The 24,266-nt window shown below is 43.5% G+C and overlaps 2 protein-coding genes across 2 annotated transcripts in view; both read right to left on the reverse strand.

The window, feature by feature from the left end:
* The window catches only part of esyt1b (extended synaptotagmin-like protein 1b), a 25,548-nt gene extending 11,591 nt beyond the window's left edge, over positions 1 to 13,957 (reverse strand). Inside the window, exons 1-28 of the mRNA XM_062544668.1 lie at positions 13,271 to 13,957; positions 12,396 to 12,437; positions 10,659 to 10,793; positions 10,470 to 10,543; positions 10,238 to 10,310; positions 9,657 to 9,746; positions 9,327 to 9,382; positions 8,999 to 9,119; positions 8,274 to 8,450; positions 7,794 to 7,876; positions 7,573 to 7,621; positions 7,211 to 7,300; positions 6,823 to 6,918; positions 5,877 to 5,948; positions 5,462 to 5,548; positions 5,030 to 5,179; positions 4,711 to 4,827; positions 4,274 to 4,447; positions 3,875 to 3,957; positions 3,662 to 3,710; positions 3,464 to 3,553; positions 3,160 to 3,255; positions 2,777 to 2,848; positions 2,524 to 2,610; positions 1,720 to 1,866; positions 1,106 to 1,212; positions 507 to 657; positions 233 to 406 (exon numbers count right to left, since the gene is read on the reverse strand). Of these exons, the coding sequence (XP_062400652.1) occupies positions 233 to 406; positions 507 to 657; positions 1,106 to 1,212; positions 1,720 to 1,866; positions 2,524 to 2,610; positions 2,777 to 2,848; positions 3,160 to 3,255; positions 3,464 to 3,553; positions 3,662 to 3,710; positions 3,875 to 3,957; positions 4,274 to 4,447; positions 4,711 to 4,827; positions 5,030 to 5,179; positions 5,462 to 5,548; positions 5,877 to 5,948; positions 6,823 to 6,918; positions 7,211 to 7,300; positions 7,573 to 7,621; positions 7,794 to 7,876; positions 8,274 to 8,450; positions 8,999 to 9,119; positions 9,327 to 9,382; positions 9,657 to 9,746; positions 10,238 to 10,310; positions 10,470 to 10,543; positions 10,659 to 10,793; positions 12,396 to 12,437; positions 13,271 to 13,624 (3,096 nt within the window). The 5' untranslated portion in view covers positions 13,625 to 13,957. The remainder of the gene's footprint in view (positions 1 to 232; positions 407 to 506; positions 658 to 1,105; positions 1,213 to 1,719; positions 1,867 to 2,523; positions 2,611 to 2,776; positions 2,849 to 3,159; positions 3,256 to 3,463; positions 3,554 to 3,661; positions 3,711 to 3,874; positions 3,958 to 4,273; positions 4,448 to 4,710; positions 4,828 to 5,029; positions 5,180 to 5,461; positions 5,549 to 5,876; positions 5,949 to 6,822; positions 6,919 to 7,210; positions 7,301 to 7,572; positions 7,622 to 7,793; positions 7,877 to 8,273; positions 8,451 to 8,998; positions 9,120 to 9,326; positions 9,383 to 9,656; positions 9,747 to 10,237; positions 10,311 to 10,469; positions 10,544 to 10,658; positions 10,794 to 12,395; positions 12,438 to 13,270) is intronic.
* Positions 13,958 to 14,893: 936 nt separating this feature from the next.
* zc3h10 (zinc finger CCCH-type containing 10) lies at positions 14,894 to 17,462 on the reverse strand. The gene is made up of 2 exons (XM_062544669.1): positions 16,125 to 17,462; positions 14,894 to 15,954 (listed from the first exon to the last, which is right to left on the reverse strand). Exons 1-2 carry the CDS (start codon positions 17,280 to 17,282, stop codon positions 15,448 to 15,450), a joined length of 1,665 nt encoding a protein of 554 aa, XP_062400653.1. The 5' UTR covers positions 17,283 to 17,462; the 3' UTR covers positions 14,894 to 15,447.
* Positions 17,463 to 24,266: the final 6,804 nt, after the last annotated feature.

The raw sequence follows: 24,266 nt of genomic DNA on the forward strand, positions 1-24,266 counted from the left end.
ACACACTCTCTCACACACACACAGACACACAAGTTACCTCATACATCTCATTCCAGGTAGGGTTCAGGTTCTTCTTGATAACTTGACTACAGTACACACACACACACACACACACACACACACACACACACACACACACACACACACACGCACGCACGCACGCACACACACACACACACACACACACACACACACACTCTCTCTCTCACACACACACAGACACACAAGTTACCTCATACATCTCATTCCAGGTAGGGTTCAGGTTCTTCTTGATAACTTGACTCTTCAAGACTGTGTCTCCAACGTGGATCTTGACGTACGGGTCACTGTTGCCCTTGCCCAGCCCCAGCACCTTGTCTTTGGCCACCAGGTTCTGGGCCTCCAGCAGGTGAATACGCAGCACCCCCTGCAAAGGAGATCAGTGAGCGGCTTAGTGGCCCACTGCTTCTTGTCCAAATCAGATTCATCAATCAAAGCATCTGGCACGCTTCCTTCTTCCTACTCACCTCACGCCCAAAGCTGGGGCCAGGGGTCGCCTGTTGGGGTCGAAGGTCAACTGCAGGGCTGGCCTCGACGACCCCTTCAGAGATGAGCTCGGTGGCAGACAGCTCTTCAGGCACTGCCACAGCTGGAGGAGTGGGTTCAGCGTCTCCAGAGCTACAACAATACAATGTTGATGATGGCGGTGGAGACTGGGATTGATACAGAGGTGTAGTCTAGCTAGCTGTAGTGGGTAAACTGTGGTGTAGTCTAGTCAGCTGTAGTGAGTATACTGTGATCAACCCCAAATGTTAATATCTATCCTTGCCTATTTTAAATGGGTATGATGCTTTTTAAGTGGGTAGGCCTATACTGCGTAGTGCTGTGTATCACAGAGACTACACCACTGCATTGCAAGTACTCTCCATGAACATAAACCCAGTAAAATGTGTTCTGTGTTAATGAAGGAGTAAAATGGTTAAAATGTTTGCTACAGTTGAGCCTTTACAAATGATATTGTTCTGTTATAAATAGACTTCTGCACATCTACATTTGGTGGGTTTTTCGCCCGTTGAAATCTTCTCTTCAATGTGAAACCAGGTGTGCACAAAAATCTCTTCCTCACCCTCGAAGAGTGTCCACTTCTGGCTTTTTCTCAGGAATAAAGCTCTTGGAAGCTTTCGGTGGTTCTTTCTGGTCCACATCACTTATGGCCATTTTGGGACTCAGAATCTGGAACCAAATATAAAGTCATGTTCATTTACTCTGAGCCTTTGTGATTTGGTAAGGTGCAGCTAAATTAGGTGCCTGCTGTCAGACTGAGAACGAAGGCGCTGATGCAACTGGGGGGAAACAACCTGTGTTGACAACTGAGCATCGATGTTTGTGTCAAACAGTGACTCCATTATGCTAAAATGTATCAAACACAACACAGGAAATATGGACTTTGTGACCTTATACGATTGTGTTGTTAGTGTATAATGTGTGAAAAGCAGCACAAAGCATGGAGATGGAAATTAGCTAGTGGCTAGATCATACATCTTAGGTACAAGGCGCCTCTTCTCTTTCTGTGATGCAAATGCATTTTGCACATGGCCCGTGAAAGAAATAAACGTATAAACATTTATGAGCTGTGTGTGTGTGTGTGTATGTGTGTGTGTGTGTGTGTGTGTGTGTGTGTGTGTGTGTGTGTGTGTGTGTGTGTGTGTGTGTGTGTGTGTGTGAGGAACAGTACCCAACCTTGAGCTCTGCTCTCAGCAGAAGCTGGCTGGCAGGTGATCCCTCCAGGCTCAGCCACTGGTCCAGGATCAGCTCCGGTTCAGACAGCAGCTCTCTGACGGGCAGCACCAGTGAGCCCAGCCCAGCCTGCTCCCAGTTGCTCGACAGCTGGAAAAACACTGTTGTATTAGAACTAAAGGGGTGCCTGAATAAATTGTTGCTTTTTGATATTAATTGTGGAGAGGAAAGCAACAAAACCCCTGTATCAAACTGCTTGGTAATGTACACTGTGCAATGTGAAATGGCTCAATAATTCGCTAGATCTCAATAGCAAGAGTAGTCTGTGGTAAATACAAGTTTTCTTTTAAGAATACACTAATGTCGGAGTGAGAAGACGAACGGTGTTGACTTCCGTTATGGAAATCTCAAACGGAAAACAGTCCGAGACAACAGCGCTGGGTAATGCGTTTTCTGCTGAGGCAATTTCCCGGACTAATAAATGGCATAACATTTGGTAATGACGGCATCACGATACTGAGTATCACAGAGCACCCCACATCAAGGAGCTCTGGAAATGTCATCTCTATTAAAATGTCAATGCTTCTGATATGCATCTTCAGCGGTACACATAATTGTGACACAAACTCAATTTGGCTCAAAATAGCTGACAATTTGATTTGCCAGGGGAAAACGAACCCATGTCTGTAGACTTAGTATCCACGTCAGGCTAAATGAAGCATTATTGGAGGGCCGTGTGATGGAAACGAAAACAGAAAGTTAAGTAGAAGGCTCTCCACATACATACACCTTACTCTCGCAACTTACCTTCATCTGAAGCATGTCCTCATTGGGGTCGCGAACCAGGAAGTAAAAGGTTTCATCCCACTGAGGAGACGCGGACCTTTCACAGACCTTTACAAAACAAGCAGCAAGAGTCGAGCACTCATTAGTGTTATTCAAACACAGACGTGGCCCTGTTCTTAATTAAAGGCTCTCTAAGCGATGATACGCAGTTTCTATGCTAAAACATTTTTTGTCACATACAGCAAACATCCCCTCACCAGTAAAAAAAACACACCTTGGTTTTGTAGGACGTTCCTCCAACAACAATCTCGGCTGCAGCCTTTGGTTCTTTACCACTCTTCTTATGCTGAAATATGGGCACAGAGATACAAATACTTTCAATAGATTCCAACTGTAAACTGTGCATCCTACTAAATTCTTAAACATGCTGCCTCCTTATCTGCTAGAAAGGCAATAAAGACACAGGAGCTCTAACAGAGTATTTCAGACCGAAGGTCAACAGAGATGTACAAAAAAAAAATAATGCAATATTGGAACATTCAAGTATATAAATATATTACAGTAAGTAAACCCCCGAAAATAAAACGCTAAACATTGAAAGTGGGCATAATGGGTTCTCTTTCTGTATGCGGAGAGCCTGAGGGCGTGGGCACTCACTGGCAGGTCGTGACCCCGCTCCAGATAGAGGAAGAGCAGCGCGGCAGAAGGGACGGCCTTGTTCTTGAACGCCTGCAGGGCCTGATGGTGCAGCACCTACCAGCACATGATGCACACGATATTGTTATGGCGTAAATAGGACAGACAATGCCAGACTGTTTACATTACTCTTGGATCAGGCGCTATGCTTTCAGCATGACTTTTGCAGCTATGTGATGGGACAAGATCCAAGCCACGGCGATGGCGCGTGGTTTCTGAGAGATACCGATTAGCAGTTGCAGTGAGAAATAGAAGGTGCTCTCACCTGTTCCAAATGATCTGATTCGGACTCCATGGCCAGCCACTCCATGACCAGGTGAATACGGCCAGACTTCACGTCATTCAGCGTGTACCACTGTCAGAACAAAAGGGATGAGCTGGGGATAGGTTTCTGAACCCATACCATTCATTTTGTGACATAACAGGCTTCTCTCACCAACAAAACAACAAAAAGATTGTTTACCTCATCTGTATGTTGTGCACTGATGAGGTCACTTAGTTTGATCTTCAGCCTGAATGCAAAAGGGAACATATCCTTAGGATACAAACTATTACTAACTGTGTCAACAAAAATAACCTTTCACATAATGTCAATGACTCTGGCACGTTTTTGTGCTAAGACTTTATATGATATTCTACAAAAATAGCAAATCAGGAGATTTCCTTAATGTAGTACCTGCCCATGAAGTCATCCTGATCCATATCCTTGTCGAACACCTCTAAGATGAGCTCCTGTCCAGGTAGTTGGGTCAAAACCACCTGGTATTCGAAAACAAGGCTGTTCAGAAATACCTTGCTGCTTAAAATCTGACCATATGAAAACTAATTCAGTCGGTGCATTTCATTAGCCTATGGATGGGTTACCCATAACTCATAGTATAGCGCTTTTGCGAGCATTGAATTAATCTTCAGTACAGTTGACCTTGTGTGTTGAGTGAACTTCTATTGTAGGTACTTTTGAGTTAACAGCAGTGCTAAAACTTCACTTCCTTCAATGATGCAACTTGTCATTACACTTGTTAGCAACAGGGGAGCGCTGTGCCACTTCCAAATCACTAATAACACAGTGGCATACCTCATACATCTCATTCCAGTTGGGATTCAGGTTTTCTTTGATCACGTCACTCTTGAAAGTCTTGCCTCCGATGCTGATTTTGACATACGGGTCACTTTTCCCCTTAACAAACCCCATCACTTTGTCCTTGGCGACCAGCTTCTGAGCCCCCACCAAATGGATCCGTAGCACCCCCTATGGGAAAATATTATGAAGTGCACAATACTCTGAATTCTGACCAGCCAGCCTTTTGTGACAATAACAATGATATTAGATTGAAGAACAATTGCTAGAATAGAATAGAACTAATAAATACGAATCCACACCTTTGCGTCTTCTTCATTTTGATTAATGGTGATATTTCACACTGTTTTATTTCTATATGTATTCCCTTTATGACTACAAATGGATTGCAAAGGGAAATGTGTTGCTAGCAAGCCAATGGATAATGGCATTACCTCAGTGGCAAAGTTGGCATCCGGTGTGGTCTGCTTGGGTCGCGTCGCTGCTCTGGTGCCTGTGGCGTCAGTGGAGCTGAGAGGTGTCTGAAGATACGCCTCATCTATCCACAGGACCTGGCCAAAGAGGGACAGGGCGAAAGGTGCTTAGACACGCATGCAATCGCAACTCAAGTGCAAAAACAATAATATAGCACATCCAGCACAAAATGTCCAAAATGTCTCCTTCTATGACCTTTTGAACATAATGATCAAAGGTAAAGGTTGATAAGTGTCCTCTCCATCAGACTGGTTTGGATCTGCCATTGCAAGGACTCACTCGGAGTACGGCGTTGATGTAGATGCGGCTGGCTGGTGTAGAGTGGTCCAGCTGGAACCACTGGTCCAGACTCAGGTCCGAACGGGCCAGAAGGCGGGACAAGGGGATGGTCAGACTGCCCAGGGACTGGACACGGTCATTATCCTTCACCTGACACACAGACACAAGAAGCATTTTTAGTCAAATATAATGAAACAGGTGTCATTTTGGAACTCAATGGTATTGCCTCAAACTAGTCTTACTCAAACTAATGTGGATTCCATATATTTCATTCCATATGAGTAGGAGAATATTGTTCTATTGCAATAGCATATGCAATAGTATCACTTTAATATTTAATTAAAAAGCAAACAGCTAGTTTAGCTGTGATTGTATATCAACCCCATTGACACTTGCAGCTTACATACTGTACATGGGTTTAGTGAAGTCTACCTGTATGTCTATGTCCTGTTTGTGAGGGTCCTGAATGAAGAAAGAGAATGCATCTTCCCACTGTGGGTTCACTGTGGTCCAGGCGGTCTGTGCCATTGAGAAATTTAGAAGGAGAAGAAATTACAACTGGGAAAGTACTGTACATCAATTTAGGGCATTTCTACAGATTTCAGATTTCACAACAAGATACTTCAAAAAGGTTAAGCAATGGAGAACTAACAAGGTCCATATGAAATATTCATTTAAACATTCATAAACCCATCTAAAATGCATTATTTATAATATAAAATAAAATAAAAATAATTCTGAATTTTCCAGCGCCCTAGGACCTTGTTATTCCTCAGATGACATCATGTTGAAGTCAAGCACACTGTTGTGTAAACTCATGCCCTGTGTGTAGCATAGCATAGCGTACCCTGCTCTCCCTGGTGAGGTCCTGCACGGAGAGTTGCACCATGGGACTGGGCTCCTTGTTGCCCTTCTTCATCTGCAGTAACAACAACACATTTACAGCTTCACTTTGGAGCCACCGCAGGCAGTTTTTTCCTACTGTACATTTTACAAAGTAAATATCAAGTTAATCAAATACAAATCACTTTTAGATAGCATAAATAATGATACATATCCACACACTTGACAGTAGCGTAGAGTGGTTTATCATAAAAGGAATCTGAATTACAAACACAATTGAATACTATTCATTGTATTCAAGTGTCAGTAGAACTGAAACATGAAGCGTGAAGCCGTTAGTATAGGAAGTTAGTGTGCTTTGGACAAAAGTGTCAGCTAAATCTTATAACCATTACCATAACCATAATGGACAATGTTCCTCTTGGATAGAAAACATGCACTGTTTGTATGTAGACACCATTTTCACATCATTATGAAATGTAGAATAAGTGGTTTTGAGTCGCACCCTCAAGAGCTTAAAGGCTAAAGCTTGTCAGCAAAACCCAAATCTAACTAGCTGCTGTTTGTCTTGCATAACACCCCTCCATCAATAAATGGGAGTAACACTTCCTGAAATTCAAAGCAGAAACAACACAGACAGAGCTGGCCAAGGCTGAGTATTGCATAAATCAGGAAAACATATTAAAACTCAGAATGCCACCACACAATAGCCTAAACCATAACGACCTGAAACTCTGCCAAGATGGAATTCTTTTGACCAGATCACAAGCCACTACAGATCTGGGACCAGTTTTTCAAATACTTCTCGTCATGGCAAGACCACGAGCGGGGGACAAGTCAGAGTCTAGATCTGCTATGACACACAACTTCTCCCTTGTGGCCATGACTGTGGAGAGAGAGGAAACAAGGCAGTGCTGGCTGAGAGAGAAGGACGAGGAGAGCTCACTCACAGGCAGGGCTTCAGCTTTGTCCAAATACACAGCCAAGATGGCCGCCGAGGGAGGGTCCGCAGTTTTACTGGTCACTGTAGAATTCCTCTTGATAACCTGAGGAGACGAAAAACAGTTAAGTCCACTTTAAAAAGAACAGTTGACTCAGGTAACCACCAGTACAAATATCAAAAAAGTTCTGCACATTTTTTCATCAAAGCAGATGTTCAAACTAGACTTGAGATGTATTGTTATGCTATGGCACTATATAAATAAAGCTGAAATGAATGCAAAGAATCATTTTATCTACTCGTATTGTTCACTTGATTTTTTTTGTCATGAACAAATATGGTCCTAGGGTGTATCCACACTTCACAGCCTCTTTATAGGAGAGCGTAGCCTTTCTTACCTCGTCCAGCTGTTCTGTGTTGTTCACCAGAGTTAGCCACTCCAGCCTGAGATGGACACGGCCTGTCTTAGTGTCCTTCAGAGGGAACCACTAAGGAACACAAACCCACACAAATGTAACACGCATGTACTGGATGGGCATATACACTGCAATTCATGTGTTAAACCCCATGAACACCAAGTAAAGTTTTTTCACATTCCAAATTTGCATCAAACAAGACTATTCCGAAAGTCATCGCAACAAACTTTGTTGTCAGTGTGTACAGACTAATACGTGTGTTTAATAGCCTGCGGAACATAACAGAGGGCTGCATTATGACCATTATTCATCTTAGATGGGATACACAGATACAGCACACTCACTTCATCCACAACTTTAGATTTCTTCACGATGCCCAAATCGATCTTGGTCCTGGGGAGAAACGGTGATGGGGCCAGGCGAGGCGAGGCGAGGCGAGGAGAGGCGAGGCGAGGAGAGGAGAGGACAGGAGAGGAGAATGAAAAGGTGCAGAAGATTCCCACAGAGCGTAAACGAATCAGGGTTGGCAATGAGTGAGAACACAGAACAGGCACGGAGACTCTACCTTCCCAGGAAGTCGTCCTGGTCGGTGTCTTTATCATACACCTCCACTTCCAACTCCTGACCAGGCACTTCATGGACAATAACCTGGCACAGTCACGAGCAGGCACACATGCACATACACACAAATACACAGACCCATGTACACACAGACACACACACACGCATACAGATGGACACAAAAATGGCCATATGCTAAAATGAGACATGGTAACATTTTTTAAAAGTCATGCCTTTGAAGAAAGAAAAAAAGACAAAAACGTCCTCATTTGAATGCACACAATGACACATTATCACAATTATACAGTATGAATGATTTGACTACAACAGCACACCACACAACCATGCGAAAACAGTAAGCAGAGTCTGAGTGGACAGACTCCAACATCTCTCAACATCAGAAGAACTTAGGCAATGTCTGTGTGTCACCACCACCACCACATTAGATAAGCTGCCTGGCCTCTGACGTCATGCCCAGCCTCACCTCATACATCTCGCCCCACTTGGGGCAGACGGTGTTGTCCACGTGGTGGGACGTGAAGGACTGAGGGCCCACTCTTAGCAGGGCATAAGGGTCAGACATGCCTGCTATCATCCCCTTTATGAAGTTATCTTTAGCCGCCAGGTCAGCAGCCTCCAACAGGTGGATACGCACAACTCCCTTAGAGAGAGAGAGAGAGAGAGAGAGAGAGAGAGAGAGAGAGAGAGAGAGAGAGAAAGAAAGTTAGAAGTGAGTAACAAAGGTCTGTTTGATGTGTGTGTGTGTGTGTGTGTGTGTGTGAGTCCGTGCGTGCGCTGGTGTGAGAGTGCGTGTGTGAGAGCATGCCTGCCTTTCCTGTGTGGTCATACCCAGAGGCAGGAGAAACAGTAGTTGGGTGAGGTAGTCTGAAGAGTGCAACTAGTGCGTGCTAAAACACCCGCCTGCCTTGGTGCAAACTGCATAGTATGCCAACAACTACAGTCATTTCCTGTGTATTAGCCGCACTGTGTATAAGCCGCAGGACAGTGTTTTATGCAAGTTAAAAGAAACAAAACCATATGAATATCGTATGAACTGCCTCCATGTATTTACCTCATAACTGAAGAAATTTTGTAAAATCAATGTAAGAGTGAGAAGCAAGTGTCAGCAAAAGATCCCTTGCTGAATAGATATTGTGTGTGCTGTATGTTTGTGTGTGTGTGTGTGTGTGTGTGTGTGTGTGTCTTTACCCTGGGCAAAGGACTGCGGAGCTGGGCAACATGCAGATTAGGAATTAGAGGGACAGTCAGTCGATTGGGCAGAACCAGAAAGGAGGCGATGATATCCATGATCATGGAGTCTGACATCACACTAAGGGTGGCAAACAAAACACAAACAAAAACATACACATACTTTTATCAAACAAACAAACAAAGTAAATAAACAGTCTTTGACCTGAATTAAGGACCCAGGTACACTACCTGTGTGAAGCTAGCCCCCCATATCATCCAAAAATGATTCAAAAGCAGTAAGCATAAACCCTGAAGCTGGATCACATCAGTGATCTGATTCACTCACTTCAGCCCAGGAATGTCCAGCAAATTGGTCATCCCAGTCCAGTTGATATCCAATTTCTGCAGGATCACAAGAGGGGAAGAGAGAAGACCCTTGAGTGAGTCTTGGCAAAAAAACAGAAGCCTATGGGGAATCTTAATGGATATATATATATAATCATGCCAAAGAACTACTCAGACAAAACCACCGCCAGCCAGGCTGTATACCTCTCAGCTTAGCTCCACACAAACTAAAAGCCACAAGTGCAAGGTGGACGGATGGATAAATTAGAATTCTAAAGGACGGGGATGAGTGAGTGATTTGGACGGGCAAATAGTAGGACAACCGACTCACAGGCCTGCGGATGAAGAACATGGTAACGGCGCCCACGATTGGCACATCTCCAATCAGAGGCTCCAAAATGACTCGCATCATTCCATGTAGCTGCGATGAAAGGCAGTAAAAAAATAAATAAATAAACAGGTTAATTGAAGTGTTATTTGGTGAAAACAAAACCATGTGGTTGTATTTGTTCCTGAATATGTATTGAACTATTCTGAGATAGACAGATCAGCAAAAGCATTACAGTCTAAAGTTGGCGACAACTGAAATGAGTTAGTTCCATTAAAAACTACCAGCTTGCTCTAGAGAAATGTCCAAACTGAATGGTGTAATTTTATAATTCACTTCAGTTGTCCAATGCGTTGGTTTTCAAACCAGAAGTGGCCGCAACAACAAGAATTATCCCTACTAGCCCACAGACATCTCACTCATCCATTGTTTCATGTTCATCTCAGTGAGTGTTACTCACTCTAGGAAGAACAATGCATGAGGCAAAACAACACAAAGCAAAGCCTAGATGGCCAGCTCCTAGTCTATCTGGACACACCAACTGAACTCACTGACAATGCAAATAGGGATGCAAATCAACCTACCTGGATTCCCTTCACACCTGCTTTGCAGAAATACCTTTTCACCTCCACATCAATCTCAACATTGCCAACGTAGCTGGGATAGGGACAGGAAATATGGATATATCAGTGCACTAAGGAAACACTATGGTACGGATGCAGGGTATACACAATTCTGTGTGTCTTTTTTTACTGCTCTGTACATGTCGGACATGACATGATGTTATGATAATGATAGAAATCGCTTTAAAATCACCTGATGTAAACATCCAGTAGAACTTGACCTTTGTCGTTTTCTGTGTGAGCCTTCACCCCTACAACCTTCATAGACTGTGACACACACAGACAGCAAAATGGAAAATGATTAATTGAATAGAAAGCATATGGTGACATTTTGTTTTGAGACTTCAAACAAAAGAGAACAAAGTGTGCTTCAAAGTTGCACCTTGTCTCCCATGTCGATCTTGGTGAAGTTGAACGTCTGCAGGTGGTTGTTGGATCCGCGTATGGCAGGAGCAATTGTTTCTATCAACAGCTTCTCCAGATACTGACCAATGAAAGGCCATGCCTGCTGCAGCACCTGAGAGATGTGAAGAGTAGGAGAGGTCAAATCAGTCAAATACACACACACACACACACACACGAACATGTACACACACATACACACACGAACCTGCACACATACACACACGCACACACACGCACACAACAACAATCTTTTAATTTAGTAATTTAGTCATTAAACTTTTATGTCAATCAGCTACAAGTGAACCAACGTGTATTTAACTGTCTTCACTACTTTGCACCATGCAGGAATCTACCCAGTACCCAAACACATTCAGTATCAAACTGATCATTAAAAAATGTCATAACATCTTGCTACCATCAGGTGCCAATGAGAGGCAGAAGGTGCTGCATGAACAGATCAAAGTCAACAGCCATGGAGCACAAGGCCTAAAATAAACACATTTATGTATGCATCGATGACTGCGTTCTTGTGTTCTTGTGTCCAGACACACGCAAGCCACTTCTATACAGGAGTACCCACTGCATTTACAGTGTTTACGACGTTGTCAAGGGAACACTTTGTTGTTTAAGATTTTGTGGTTTTCAGTGAAGCAGAAGCAGTAGTCAGGAAGAAGACGCACTGTTGTGTGGCATACCCTAACTACTCAGATGGAAAACATGTGGCACAGCTAGTCACAAGTGAATCAGTAACAGACACATGGTCCTTCTGTATTAAAAAAAAGCATCACAGAAAAATACTACTTTACTTTTACTTTACTTTTTGAAATCAAACTCTCAAATCACTGGTTTGCCAGAAAAATGTTGTGGGTGCCTGAAGTTACACCATAAATTCAGTCTGGCTTACTTAACTCTATTCTTAGACTAAGAGCCTGAGGTCTGAGCAATGTGAAGGGGGGAGAATAAATGCTAGCATTCGATTGGTTTTCGGGGTATCCACTTCCTCCTCCTCCTCCTCCTTCCTGTGACTCAGCCAGCACTAGTGAAAATGCTAACAAAAGAGGCTAGTGCTCTGGCTGTAGCACCCCCCAACTCTCTTCTGTGGAGGGGATTAAAGCACAGGCACAGAGGCCATGGATGGGGGGGACACATGGTTACACTGGTGCATATCACACCCGTTGCTAGCCATTTATGTGTAAACAGCCGTCCCATGGCCGTCGGTCTATCAACACAGCAGCTGCACCATGTTAGATTTTTGTGTGTGCGTGTGTGGGGTGGGACCTTGTGTGCGCACATGTTCATATTTGAATCGTCAAGAGCTGGCTTTGTTGGGCAGCACAGTTCTCCAGCAGCCTCAGGCCAAATTATGTTCCAGGATATAATCATCTGAGAAACTTGAGATCCTTTAGATTAAGGTGGGGTTTGGTGCAGGGTGGTTTGGGTGGAGTCTAGGTAAAGTATTCTGGACCTGTTTCAAGTTGAAGAAGAGGGCTCCAACATCACTGTGGGGCGTATAGTTCTTTTTATATGCGGATGTTTCAAAGGTCACATTTTCTACAAGTGAAGCTACAGTTTTATGGCTGAATAAGGCTGAATGTATCTGCCTCTGTCTCTAAACTGAGTCCATTGTTTTGATTAAAGTTGTGCAAGACATTTCATTGTGGCAAAATGTTGTGGTGCAATGACTTCAAAGATGTGTAATGGTGAACAAAAGTACCTTATTCAGCCACTCCACTTTCTCAACGTCTGGGAAGTTGACCTGCAATAGATACAAATGTCAATATGTCAAACGTCAATGTCTGCAGTCTTTTCTTCAGAATGAAAACACTGAACTTGGGCAACATATGCTTATTCATTTTCCTGGTCTTGCACATCTATAAAGAGTTAGTTATCCTAAATAACAGGTGTACCACCAAATACATAGTTCTCCAGTCTACTTCAACAACGACTGTTCAGTTTATTTATAAATGGAATTGTCCCATCCTCTCTTTCAGTGTGATACACTCAGTGTATTACACTGGCCCCACCCATGTCATCTCATCTCCCCCAGACAGAAGTTATCTAGAATTGCCAAATATAGGAGCAACTGGGAATGTAAAGTCTAAAAGTCACACAAACTTGCTAGGGGGAATGTCAATAAACCATTGCAAGCAAGATAGGGGTGGCTATGTGAAATGTGTTCCAAAACCTACACACAGACAAATGTATTAAAATACAATCTAAAACATATCTGGGCTCATAGGCTATTGTTCACTGACAGTTTGGTCTTTGTTTTGTTTGCCATTCGGGAACCCTATTTGCCTTTTTGTAAACTGTATGAAGAGGTCAACTGCTGTGATCGATTCTGCAGTGTATGGATGACTGAATAGATTTTTAAAACTGACAGTATTACAATTACAGTACAAAAATGAAACCGTCATAATTTGGACATTACATAGGCTATTGTGATAACGTTTCCTTAATCATAGGCCAGCCTAGCTATCCTCAAGAAGTTAGAGCTGTGTACATGAGTGTTTTAGTTCATGTGTTTACTGTTCACACAAACCAAGAAAGTGTGAAGAATTGCTTTGAGGTAGCTATTTTTGTCCTTACCCATGCAGGCAGGTCCCGTTTGCTTTTAAATACTTTGGTTGATGTGTATTCCTGCTCATTGCTCAATAACTGAATAGCAGATCTCAGTCGTGTCTCTTTAGCTTCGCGTGTATGCTTCCAACCGGAATAGACCATAAGCCCAAACGCCACCAAACTGGTGCTTATTCTATAATACCCTGCTAAGTAAACTGGCAGAAGAGCACTCAGACATTTCCCAAAGGTCCAGAGGACAGCCGTTGCGCTTATTCCTGGTGTTGTTTGTGTCTCTAGTTGGCTTTCGGTTGCATCTTCTCCGGGCTGGGCCGTGTTCGCCTTGTCGGTGCCTTTGGATCCATCTTGCCCTGCATTCTGCATCGTGGCGGCTGGCGAATTTAGCAAGTTCACGGCCTTGAAACGTTCTGACTGAAAATAGTTTACCAAAGTAACGGTGATCCAGACCTTCAATAGTGTTTCCCGTTTCGACGCATGTTCTGAAATTGGTTTCAGCTAAAATGCCTCACTCGGTGCCAATTCTCAATTCTGCGTGGCATGCCAGTTGAGTCAACACGAAAGTATGCCGTTTTATTTCGTGACATTTACCTCATACCCCGCTACGCTTTTCGGAGATTTTCGATCCAACTGGTCGTTGCCTACCTCACTGTATGACACACGCCCAGTTATCGGCAAGTTCTAAACTGGCTAGACAGATGCAGGATATGCCACTGCAGTAAGAACAAGAATAATGCAATGGCAATTTTCCAGTGGGTGGGCGTAGGATGCAGAACGGGAAAGGGCGCACTTCAGAGAATGATACAGGGACCCAGCAGTCTCCACCTTTTTTTAAGCAGACGGACAGTGACAGATGTAAGCAAGAAAATGTCATCGCATGGCTGCAAATAGGCAACGGAGACGGGACTATAAACTAACAAAATACAGTCAACCTTAGACAAACTTGTCTGGTGTAATCGTATATAGGCCCAGTCTTATACAGATTGACAAACAAGTTTAGGTAACCAAATTTGAGATAAATATACCTCTTTCCAATGATTAAATCCAGATTCACTCTGGTTCTTCAACAAATTTGTCCCCGAAGTAGGGTACTCGCTAGCCTGATTATCATCGACTTTCAAAGGCTCTGCGAGACTTTAGTCTGACCAACAGCCTGTGCTAGCACGGTTTCTTGCCAGCGCTGGTTGACCCGCCTCCTTTAAGTGCCTCGGTTTGCTACTGGTAGATGTCAGAAAGCGGATTGCCGAGTTTAAACCAATAACAACACTCTTTCCGCTGCCTTGAACACGCCTCTACCCAGAGCCGTTGGAGCTGCTCAAAGTTGATTGGTTCTCGACCAAAGGGGGCAGTTCCGCAGATTTCGGGAACTCAGAAATCCTACTCAATGAGCAGTTGACCAGACCAGCAGCAAAAGCCTGAAGGCGTTGCGTCACTGGGAGGGCGTGCCAGGCTAGGTACTCGCAGGTTCCTAAAGGTGTTGAAATTGATTCACAATTGAAATGCTTGGCGTAAATTCACATTGTTAGGAGGTTCCTGAAGGCATACACATCTAGAATTATTGTATTGTAAGAGGAGAGGGTTTTAATGTCTTCTGGCATAGCCAAAACCATATCAGAAAAAGTGATGGACGCCATGTTTGAGACTGTTCATTTTATGTAAAACAACAAACTCACAGCCAACCAGAAAAGAGTTAATAACAAATGTGAAACTCAGGGTCTCCTGGTAGCATAAAGTCTGTTGTCTGTTTGCTTATTATTACTCATCTTGTCCAGGGCAATGTGTTTGTATTAACAAAGATCCATCCTTGTCAAATACTTTTTTGACATTTGCCAACATGTATTTCAATGCCAACGTTTCAGAAGTTCCTTTGGCATACACATATTCACAAGTTCACACGTCAAGACATAAAAGGTGTTCACACCATTTCTAAAGCCATCATCTATAAAGGCAGATCAGGACGAACGTCCAGGTCCTCCAAATAGACGAGCCTTTGAACTGCCATTGAACGGTCAGATCAGAAATAGAGCCACTTTATACACACATTTTCAAAACAACTAGCATGATATGACAACAAAAGATAAAAGATAAAATATAAAGTTGCGCTGTGGCTCAAGTGTGAGGGTTAATATACGGATATGTGAAGGATCTAGGGCACCAGGCTACCGCCACATGGCAATGAGTCACGTGGCTCAATGTGGTATCGTTGTGATCCTCATACTCTGGCTGGCGATGGGATAAGACACCATCGGAGTGGTGGCGTGACTCATAGTGATGCCTGGCAACGCCTGAGCCATTGACACGGCGACCGGTGCCACAGACACGGCCACTGGCGCCATGGAAACAGGTGGTGCCATCCCCTGAGCAATAGTCTGTGCCAGGGCTGCCGACAGGGGGGTGATGTCGGGGTTGAGGTGGGGAGCAGGGGGCGGAGCACTGTTAGACGGAGGGGCCGTAGGAGCTCCGGTGGGAGCCACCAGGTCCTGCTGGGTGACGGGTCGGGGCTGCAGGCCGGCACTGCTTAGAGTGGTGTGCGTCTGGGCGATGCCGTGGTTGTAGGAGCTCACTGATCCAACAGGGGGCACCAGACTCTGCTCCGAGGGCGCCGGGGTTGACGAGAGAGTCATGACCTTGGTTTGGCTCCGGAACTGTGCATTCTGCTCCAGAAGGACCTCATTGGTAGCGATAAGATTTGATACCTGCAGAAAAGAAATGAAAGGAATTTCACTATCTTCTAGCTTAAATTGGCTCACATTCTTATGGCACAACCATTGTTTGCATTCCTTACACAAAAGGGTATTTCTATCTACCCTCAAGTTGAGATAAGGTTGCTATTATATTTCACAATAAGTTTAAACTGTTTACCAACCTGTTTCTTCAACTCTTCAACTCTTCTCCGTAGGAGAGCATTCTCTTCTTCCAGGATCCTGTACTCCAGCGGGCGGACTGGGAGGGTGGCCTGCACCCCCAGCTCATAGTGTCCGCCTCCGGCTCCATCAGCGAGGCGAAACCCCTCCAGCCGTCGTCTCTTCAGCTGCAGCGTTGCGTGATCCATAGGAGTCTCCAGAGGCCCCGCCTCAAACAGGCCATTCTCGAACAAGGGGTCGTACACAGATGCCCGTTCAAAGCGTCTTTGACCAGACGCCCCCATCGAGAGACACCCTCCTATGCCACCTCCTCCCACACTGCCCCCTCCTCCCGTCATGCCCTGATCCCTGTAACCCCCAAGGTTGGAGTACCCCATTCCCATCATGTTGGCACCGGTGGCGCTAACCAACCCCGACATTCCCCCACAGGCACCGCCTGTGCCTCCTACTCCCACCCCGCCCACATTTACCATTCCACTCACTCCGCCTGGACCCATGACGCCGCCAACGCCGACACGCGTCGGTTCATATTCATAGTCCTTCCTGACGTGGCGGAACTTACATTTGTTGCCACGCTGGCATTCACCCTTAAGGTAGTCCCTGCAGATGGGCACTTCCCCGCGACTCAAAGGCAGGTCAGTTGGAGACAAGCCAAGTCCCGCAGCCACCTTGCCCCTGAGCCTGAGTGGGAGTTCCCCAGTCTTTTTATAGTAGTCCTCGTCCTCCTTAGAGCCATGGACGAACCTGGAATTTGAGCGCACACATTCCTTGTTTTGGTGGTCATGGCAGAAAATGAACTCATTTTTCTGTACCCCCAAATCAGGCACCTCGTTGAAGTCCGGGTGTCGGAAGCGACAGCGCTTTCCTCTCTTGCAAACATTCCGCAGAAAATCTCTGCACACACCATCGAGGCCGGCACCAGAGCCAAACCCCCCACCACTCCCTCCCCCACAGCCATTTCCATTTCCCAAAGCGCCTCCTCCACCCATGGCTGAAGATCCTGAACTACCTCCTCCAACACCTCCTCCAATGCCCCCCCAGCCTTCTGCTCCTCCCAAGCCTGCACCTGCACCAGCCTCTTCGCCTATACTTGAGCCCACTCCTGTGCCACTGCCTCCTCCGCCGCCACCTGCCAGGTAGGCACTATCCCGGTCAGGCATGGCGCTGGGCCCAGCATGAGAGGAACGCAGTGGTCATGTGTGTGGGTGGGAGAATTAAGTTTGTCTCTCGAGTTTAGAAGATGGGGTCTGCACGGGCTGAAGAGTAGCACTCTTTTGTTATCTCCAGGTATCTGTTAAAGAAGCACAAAAGGCAATGTAGCACATTCGCTTAAGGTCCATCGGTTGGGAAAGGAATGTAAACATAAGCATCATGAGTAATGAACTGCTCTATACCGTAACGTTACCATTACCATCAGGCAGCAACTTCGAAATGGAGTTTGACGTGCAATTCTGTCATATCCACATATGTTTGACACAACAGTAATGACTCTTTCAAAAACTGCGAGATGTAAGTTTAAAGTAGAAAATAATATCAAACCCGTGCCGGAAGCAAAAATAGATTAGCCTTTGGTAAACTGAGCTAACTTACGTTAGCTCCAAGTTCACTTTAAATGACATTTGCTAGTTTGTTTATAGCATCTCTCCAAGCAATATAACCTGGTGTGTGCGTAACAGGTACACTCAAGAATTCAAAATAAGGTGGTTAAACGTATATATCTCACGGAACTAATGTCAAAAGAGAGTTTATAAGCAATCTAGCTAGTTGTCTTATAAAAATGTGGATAGCAATGTAGCTAGGCTAACTAGCTGTTTTGAGTCGCACGACTGTAGCTGCTAACGTTAAGGATATGGGCCTACTAAAAATAGATAGATAATGTAGATATGGTTACTAAGGTGTAGCTAGGGTAAACATGGTGGTTGCATAGTTTACAGAGAGTTGATAGTGTGAAGGTAGACAGTTTAAAGCTGAAACATTCCCAGTTCTAACTTAACTAATGATTTCTATTCATGTTAAAATGTTAACTATCGTAACAATGATAACCCGGTTGATTGGTTAACTTAGCTACTGATTTCATGCAGTAATGGTAAAAATGTTAACTATGCTAACTATGCTCACAGTGCTAACCAGGTTGATTAGATAACTTAGCTAATGATTTCTAGCAGTTATGCTAACTATGCTAGCAATGCTAACTATGGTAACAATGGTAACTTAAACTAAATGCTAACCAGGTTGATTAGCTAACTTAACTGATGATTTCTAGCAATAATGCTAAAAATGCTAACTATGCTAACAATGCTAAAATTGCTAACAATGCTAACCAGGTTGATTAGCTAACTTAGTTGATGTTTTTTTGCAGTTATGCTAAAAATGCTAACTATGCTAACCATGCTAACTAGCTAACTTGCTAGTGAGGATTTTTATTTTGAAACATTTGTTGCTAGGGTATCCATGGTGGCCACTGTCAGCAAAGATCATTAAGGGGCGGAGCAAGATACTTCATGAGAAGCCACTTCCTGGAACCCGAATCGCAAGAGGGGGGGTCAAAACCCCCCTTTATGCAGAGCAGAGGCAGCAACTGTTCCATAGGGAGGGAAAGTGAAAACCAGCGCCCCAAGTGGTTGCGTTCCTATCGAAGAGCAGCTCCAATGTTAAGTCCCATAGACCGACTTTTCAAAAAAATACTACGCAGCTATTCCAGCGATCTTATCCACCAAAAATATTTTTCAGTCTTCATACTGTAATAATCTACTAACTGTGAAAATATCAGACCCTATTTCGCCTTAATAAAAAAAACCGTAATTGCTCGTTTCATTTCATAAATGGACTACAACTTCAAGTGACGTGACACCCTTCCACGACGTTACTCGCCTAGCATCGTTTGTTTATTAGCCTGTTAGCTAGTTGGTTAGTTAGTAGACAATCAGACTTACTGCCAGCTCTTGTGTGAGTAGGAGCACAACAAGTTGTCCCAACATAAAGGTAATTACCACGCGGTTTACATCGCTCTCTGTTATTACAAAAATATGTAAAGCCAGTTCAGCAAATTGCCGTTTTGATCAGTTGGAGATGAAGCGCCCAAACTGGTGACGTCAAATGCTACTGTAGCTAGTACTGTAGTTCGTTATCACCATGTTACAAACAAACTCAAAACAATTAATCTGATCCTAAAAAATAAAGTATGACCACTAGAAGCAATAGAGCTGACCTAAATGCATAGCATATTGAGGGCATTTAACTAAGTTACCATCATGGGCCGAGATGTATTTTTTCTAAAAGAAAATCCCATCCCCTCCCGCTAGCCTCTAGGAACGCAACCGTTAGATGGCGATGAGATTACTTTCCCTCCCTATTGAAGTCTATGGACATAGATCAGAATTTCAACTATATGCTAAAATCTCCATTCTCTAGAGTTAGGAATTTTGGGCACGGTTTCATGACCCTCAACCCCTTCTGACCACTTCAGGTACCTTTTTAGCATTTTTGAGCATTCCCGTCGACTTTATATCAGATGTGCCCCTCTTGTTTATTCTGCTTATGTTGGCCGGTTGCTACGTACACTCATACCTTGACAACACATTAGCCAGCCAGCTGAACCAAATCCTGATTTGTGCTAACAACGATCAGATGGCGCTGGGGTAACTTTTTTTATTTTTATTTTTTATTTATCCTTTATTTTACCAGGTGATAACCCATTGAGATAATTGAATCTCTTTTACAAGGGAGCCCAACTTAATGAGAGCAGCGACATATTTCCATTATTCCATTGATGTTTTTATTCAATTCCTTGAAATGTATGCTTTGTGTGTGTTACTTCCATATTAGAACTAATAAATGTAGAGGGCTTGAAAGAGCAGCAAGATTATTTTGGAACATCATCAAGCATTGATAATCGAGTGCTTGATTTTGTACACCTGTGGAAAGGGACCTGATGAAACCCATGAATACGTCTGACGGTACGGCCAGATTTGTCCGACACTTAACTTTGTCGTGTCGCAACCCGCTATTTCCCTATGGGTGACGTCAAGCGACTTTAACGGACCCGCAAAGCATTCCGGGAAGGCAGCGCTGCATTTGAAAACCTGTCACGCGACAGAAAAGCTGGCCGATCCTCAGCTCTATGCAAATGAGTCCGTTGAACGCGAGCCGTCTGTCCAATGAAAGCACGAGGTAGTAGGTTCGTCATTGTAGTACAACAGTGCCCATGAAACTTGGTTCCGTATACAAGTCAAATTCATGTTTAAACGAACTCTTCCACGACCAGCTAGTTGTCCATAAAATAAACGAAACTTGGATTTGGAGAAATACATTGACTGTTGGTGTTTCTGGTGAGGATTTGAGATTGCATTGAGTAGTTTAAATTAAACAAGATTTCAAAATGGCTTGAATAGTTTGTGTAGGCTATTAATATTTTTGTATGCTGTTAAATACATGCCTAAAATGGTGGGACCGTGGTCCGTGTATGCTTCGTTCATTTGATATTCAATTGAGAATCAAAAATCAAAAAATACAAAAATGACTTGTTATTTCATTATGTGTTTATGAATGTGATACGAAGAAGCAATTAACGCTTTGTTTTTCAGACTTTCGATTTCGTGGTCAGATCAAAAGTAGAACATTTGAAAAAATGACTTGGGGACCAAATTGATTTTGATATTTATCTTTTTCCGATTGCTGTGACCCCGGAAATTAGCCTATTTATTGACTTCCTGTCAGACCAGTCCGAATATAACTTTACCATAGGCTATACACAATTTGCAAAAGAACCGCACTCACTAGTTCGTTATCTTTTTATTCTTTATTGTAGTAACATGCCTAAAAAACAAACGCGCTTCGGCGTCAAGCCGTCCTCAGTGTGTCAACCCACTAGCCTACTTCCATGCAATAACGTGGCCTCAGAGCCTAGGCTACTACAGACTAATCATTAGGCTACTTCTATAATCATGGAGCAACGATTTGGGCGAATGCAATGTTCAAGAAAACAGGCACGAGAAGGGAGATGATTTTCTGACGATTCAACAATGAAACTGAGTTGCGCAAAGTCGCGCAGTTTCTGGTAGTCACTAAATTGGCAACACTTCCAGGTCACAGCAATCGGAAAAAAATAAATATCAAAATCAGTTAGCCTTGAGTCCGTTTTTTAAATGTTCTACTTTTGATCTGACCACGAAATCAAAAGTCTGAAAAACACAGCGTTATTTTCTTCTTCGTATCACATTCATTGACAAATAATGAAATAACAAGTCATTTTTTCGATTTTTTGATTTTTTGTTCTTGATTGAATATCAAATGAACGAAGCATACACGGACCGACCGTGTACGTCGCCGCCATTCGATTTCCGTTCTGAGATGGGAAATCGAAAATCGGAAAACGACTCGTTCTCCGATTTTCGTTTTGAAATCAGAAAACGAAAAACGAGAAACGAACTGTTATCTGTTTCTTGTTTCAGCAGTACAGCTGTAGATGGGAATTCATTAATGGAAATAGGAAATAGGAACAGCCGCGCCGTTTTTTCATTACCGATTTTGCATTATAGCCTGTCGTTCTATTTGACCCGGAAAAGAAGAGACGTCTTTTGGCCGCACCATAGTAGCCTACCAGGCAGCTAGCAAATTAATATGTTACGTGCAGCAGCCGTGCCCGTGTAGTGATAGTCAGAGGCTACTGTCCAAAAAATACACCCATTTACTGTCTATGATTACCCCCATAACTGTCGACGACTGAAAATAAAATGTGACGAACAAAAAGTCTCATCAGTGTGCTTAGGCACCTATTCTAGCCTTTTAATCAAATGAATGTAGCTTATGATAATAAAGTTGTGTGTCATGTTATTGAAAGAGATGAGACACAGAAGAGTTTGTTGGCCACTCATCTACAAATGTTTTTCTTATAGGTGTCAGAAAATGCAAATGACAGTTTGTAAGGGTAAAGCAGTGCCGCAAGTTTTGGGCAAGGTCCAGTGAAACTTTGAATTTAGTCAGACCTGTATAGAAGAATAGCAATGATGACTATTACTAGCTTATACACTCATATCGAGAAGAATGCATGACGGAAATAACTTTGGACTGGATAATTAACCTGACCAGAAAGGTCCTACGTTTAGCTGTCGCTATAGGTTTTAACTTGTTGGTATGTGGCTAACAACAGTTGTTAATGTGATCATGTAAGTAAGGTGATGGGACACGGTCATGAGTTCATGCTTTGTTTTTATCGCTGATAATATGACAACCGATATCCCGTGCTATTCATGGGTTTCATCAAGTCCCTTTCCACAGGTGTATAATCAAGCACCATGCAGTACCCATTCATAATCAAAGTGTTTGATTTTATACACCTGTGAAAAGGGACCTGATGAAACCCATGAATAGGCTATTCGTTAAATGACTGCACGTTTTAAATGATTGTCATACGGTCTCTGCTACTTCCGCTTAATTTTGAGCAGTAGGCCTACGATTTTAGATCTCCTGCTGCCTCCAGTAGGCTATGAAAGCTAGGACCGAACCGCTAAAAGAGAGTGCTGTCCACTGTGAACCTAAACGAGTGCGTAATGCGCGCTGGCTGCATCTTTGACGGGTGCAATGTGAGGCTGCAGTGCAAGACGGGGCTTCGATTAAAACATGGAAATAATTTCATGATGACCCAGACTTTCTGTCAACTCTTTCAAATCACAGTGTTTTTTTCCCCCACTCGGTTAACTGTGGAAAACAAACGCACAACCAATTGAATTGGTGGAGTAAGGAGTGCCCAGCCTATTGGCTTGTTTGTGCCAAGCTAAGATGAAACTTACATTCAACTGGTGCAACTTCTAGTGAAGTCTTGGAATAAATAGCCTAGCCTATAGCAACCGCTACCGCAAAAGACTACAACGTTCAAGTTCTAACCAGCAGACCTTCCGGTTGAAAAGGGAGATATTAATGCAAAATCGGTTATGAAAAAACTGCCCAGTAATCCTATTCCCTATTTTCATTCATAAACTCATAAAAGAAAATCAGATATTGGATTTAATTCCCATTTCCAGTTTTTACTACTGAAACAAGAAACGCATTACAGTTCGTTTCTGGTTTTTCGTTTTCTGATTTCAAAACGAAAATCGGAGAACGATCGTATTCCGATTTTTGATTTCCCATTTCAAAACGGAAATCGAATGGCGGCGACGTACACGGACCATGGTGGTTCATTTGTGAGAAACACTTGAGACAATAAAAACAAACTGCTTATGAACTGCTAACTGACAATTCAAACGAAAAGCCCACTCACGACGAACGAGGGGAAGACGTGCGACACCTTCCGACACATATGTCGTAGAAGTCTGTCCACACCGTGACACGCAATGACGCGCCTCTTTATGCAGAGGAAGTGATCCCCGTTTTGCGCCCATAGACATGAACTACGACGACGTATCTTGCTACGCCTTAAGGATCTTTGCTGTCAGGAAACAAGAAGTTACTGCAGTATAATCATGTTGGTTGCTATGGAAACGGTCATAAACGCTTAATTTTAATGGTTGCTTTGTTGGTTGCTAGGTACATGGAGTTTTCGTGTAGTTGACTGGAGGCATAGTTGATGATAACTGACAGTTGGAATGGTTGAACAGTTAAATAGTTGAGTAGTTTCAATGGTTAAATGATGTAATAGTGTATTATTGCAGTGAGGACTTTTATTTTGAAACAGTTGTGGACAGAGGAAACAGTTAACAGGATATGTTAATATATGTTATATGTAATATGTTAATTAGACTACATTCAACTTTTAAATTATTTACTCTGTCTCAGGCTTCAAGCATATACACTCTGGCTCTCTTAAGACTAGCCAGTTAAATTGATTACACCTGTATCAACTGTCAGTTTCTCTGGCTATAAGCATACAATCTCTCTGAAGACTACATATCCTCTTAACTGTTTGGCAGCAATTAGGGCGTACTCACACTAGGCAATTCGTACCGTACCTGAGTACGCTTGGCTCCTAAAGTCCGGTTCGTTTGACCAGTGTGATCGCTTCGTTCTGTACTGGGGTACGGTACGCTAGTACGCTTTGGGCGCACTCACACCAGGTACGTTTCACCCGTACCGTACTGGAGCACGGTTGCCTGGTCTGCGCTCACACTGCATAATATCAAACCGTACTTGGGTACGATTGAGTTGCT

Source organism: Sardina pilchardus, chromosome 9 (assembly GCF_963854185.1).
Source record: "Sardina pilchardus chromosome 9, fSarPil1.1, whole genome shotgun sequence".
In the NCBI taxonomy this organism is placed as follows: domain Eukaryota; kingdom Metazoa; phylum Chordata; class Actinopteri; order Clupeiformes; family Clupeidae; genus Sardina; species Sardina pilchardus.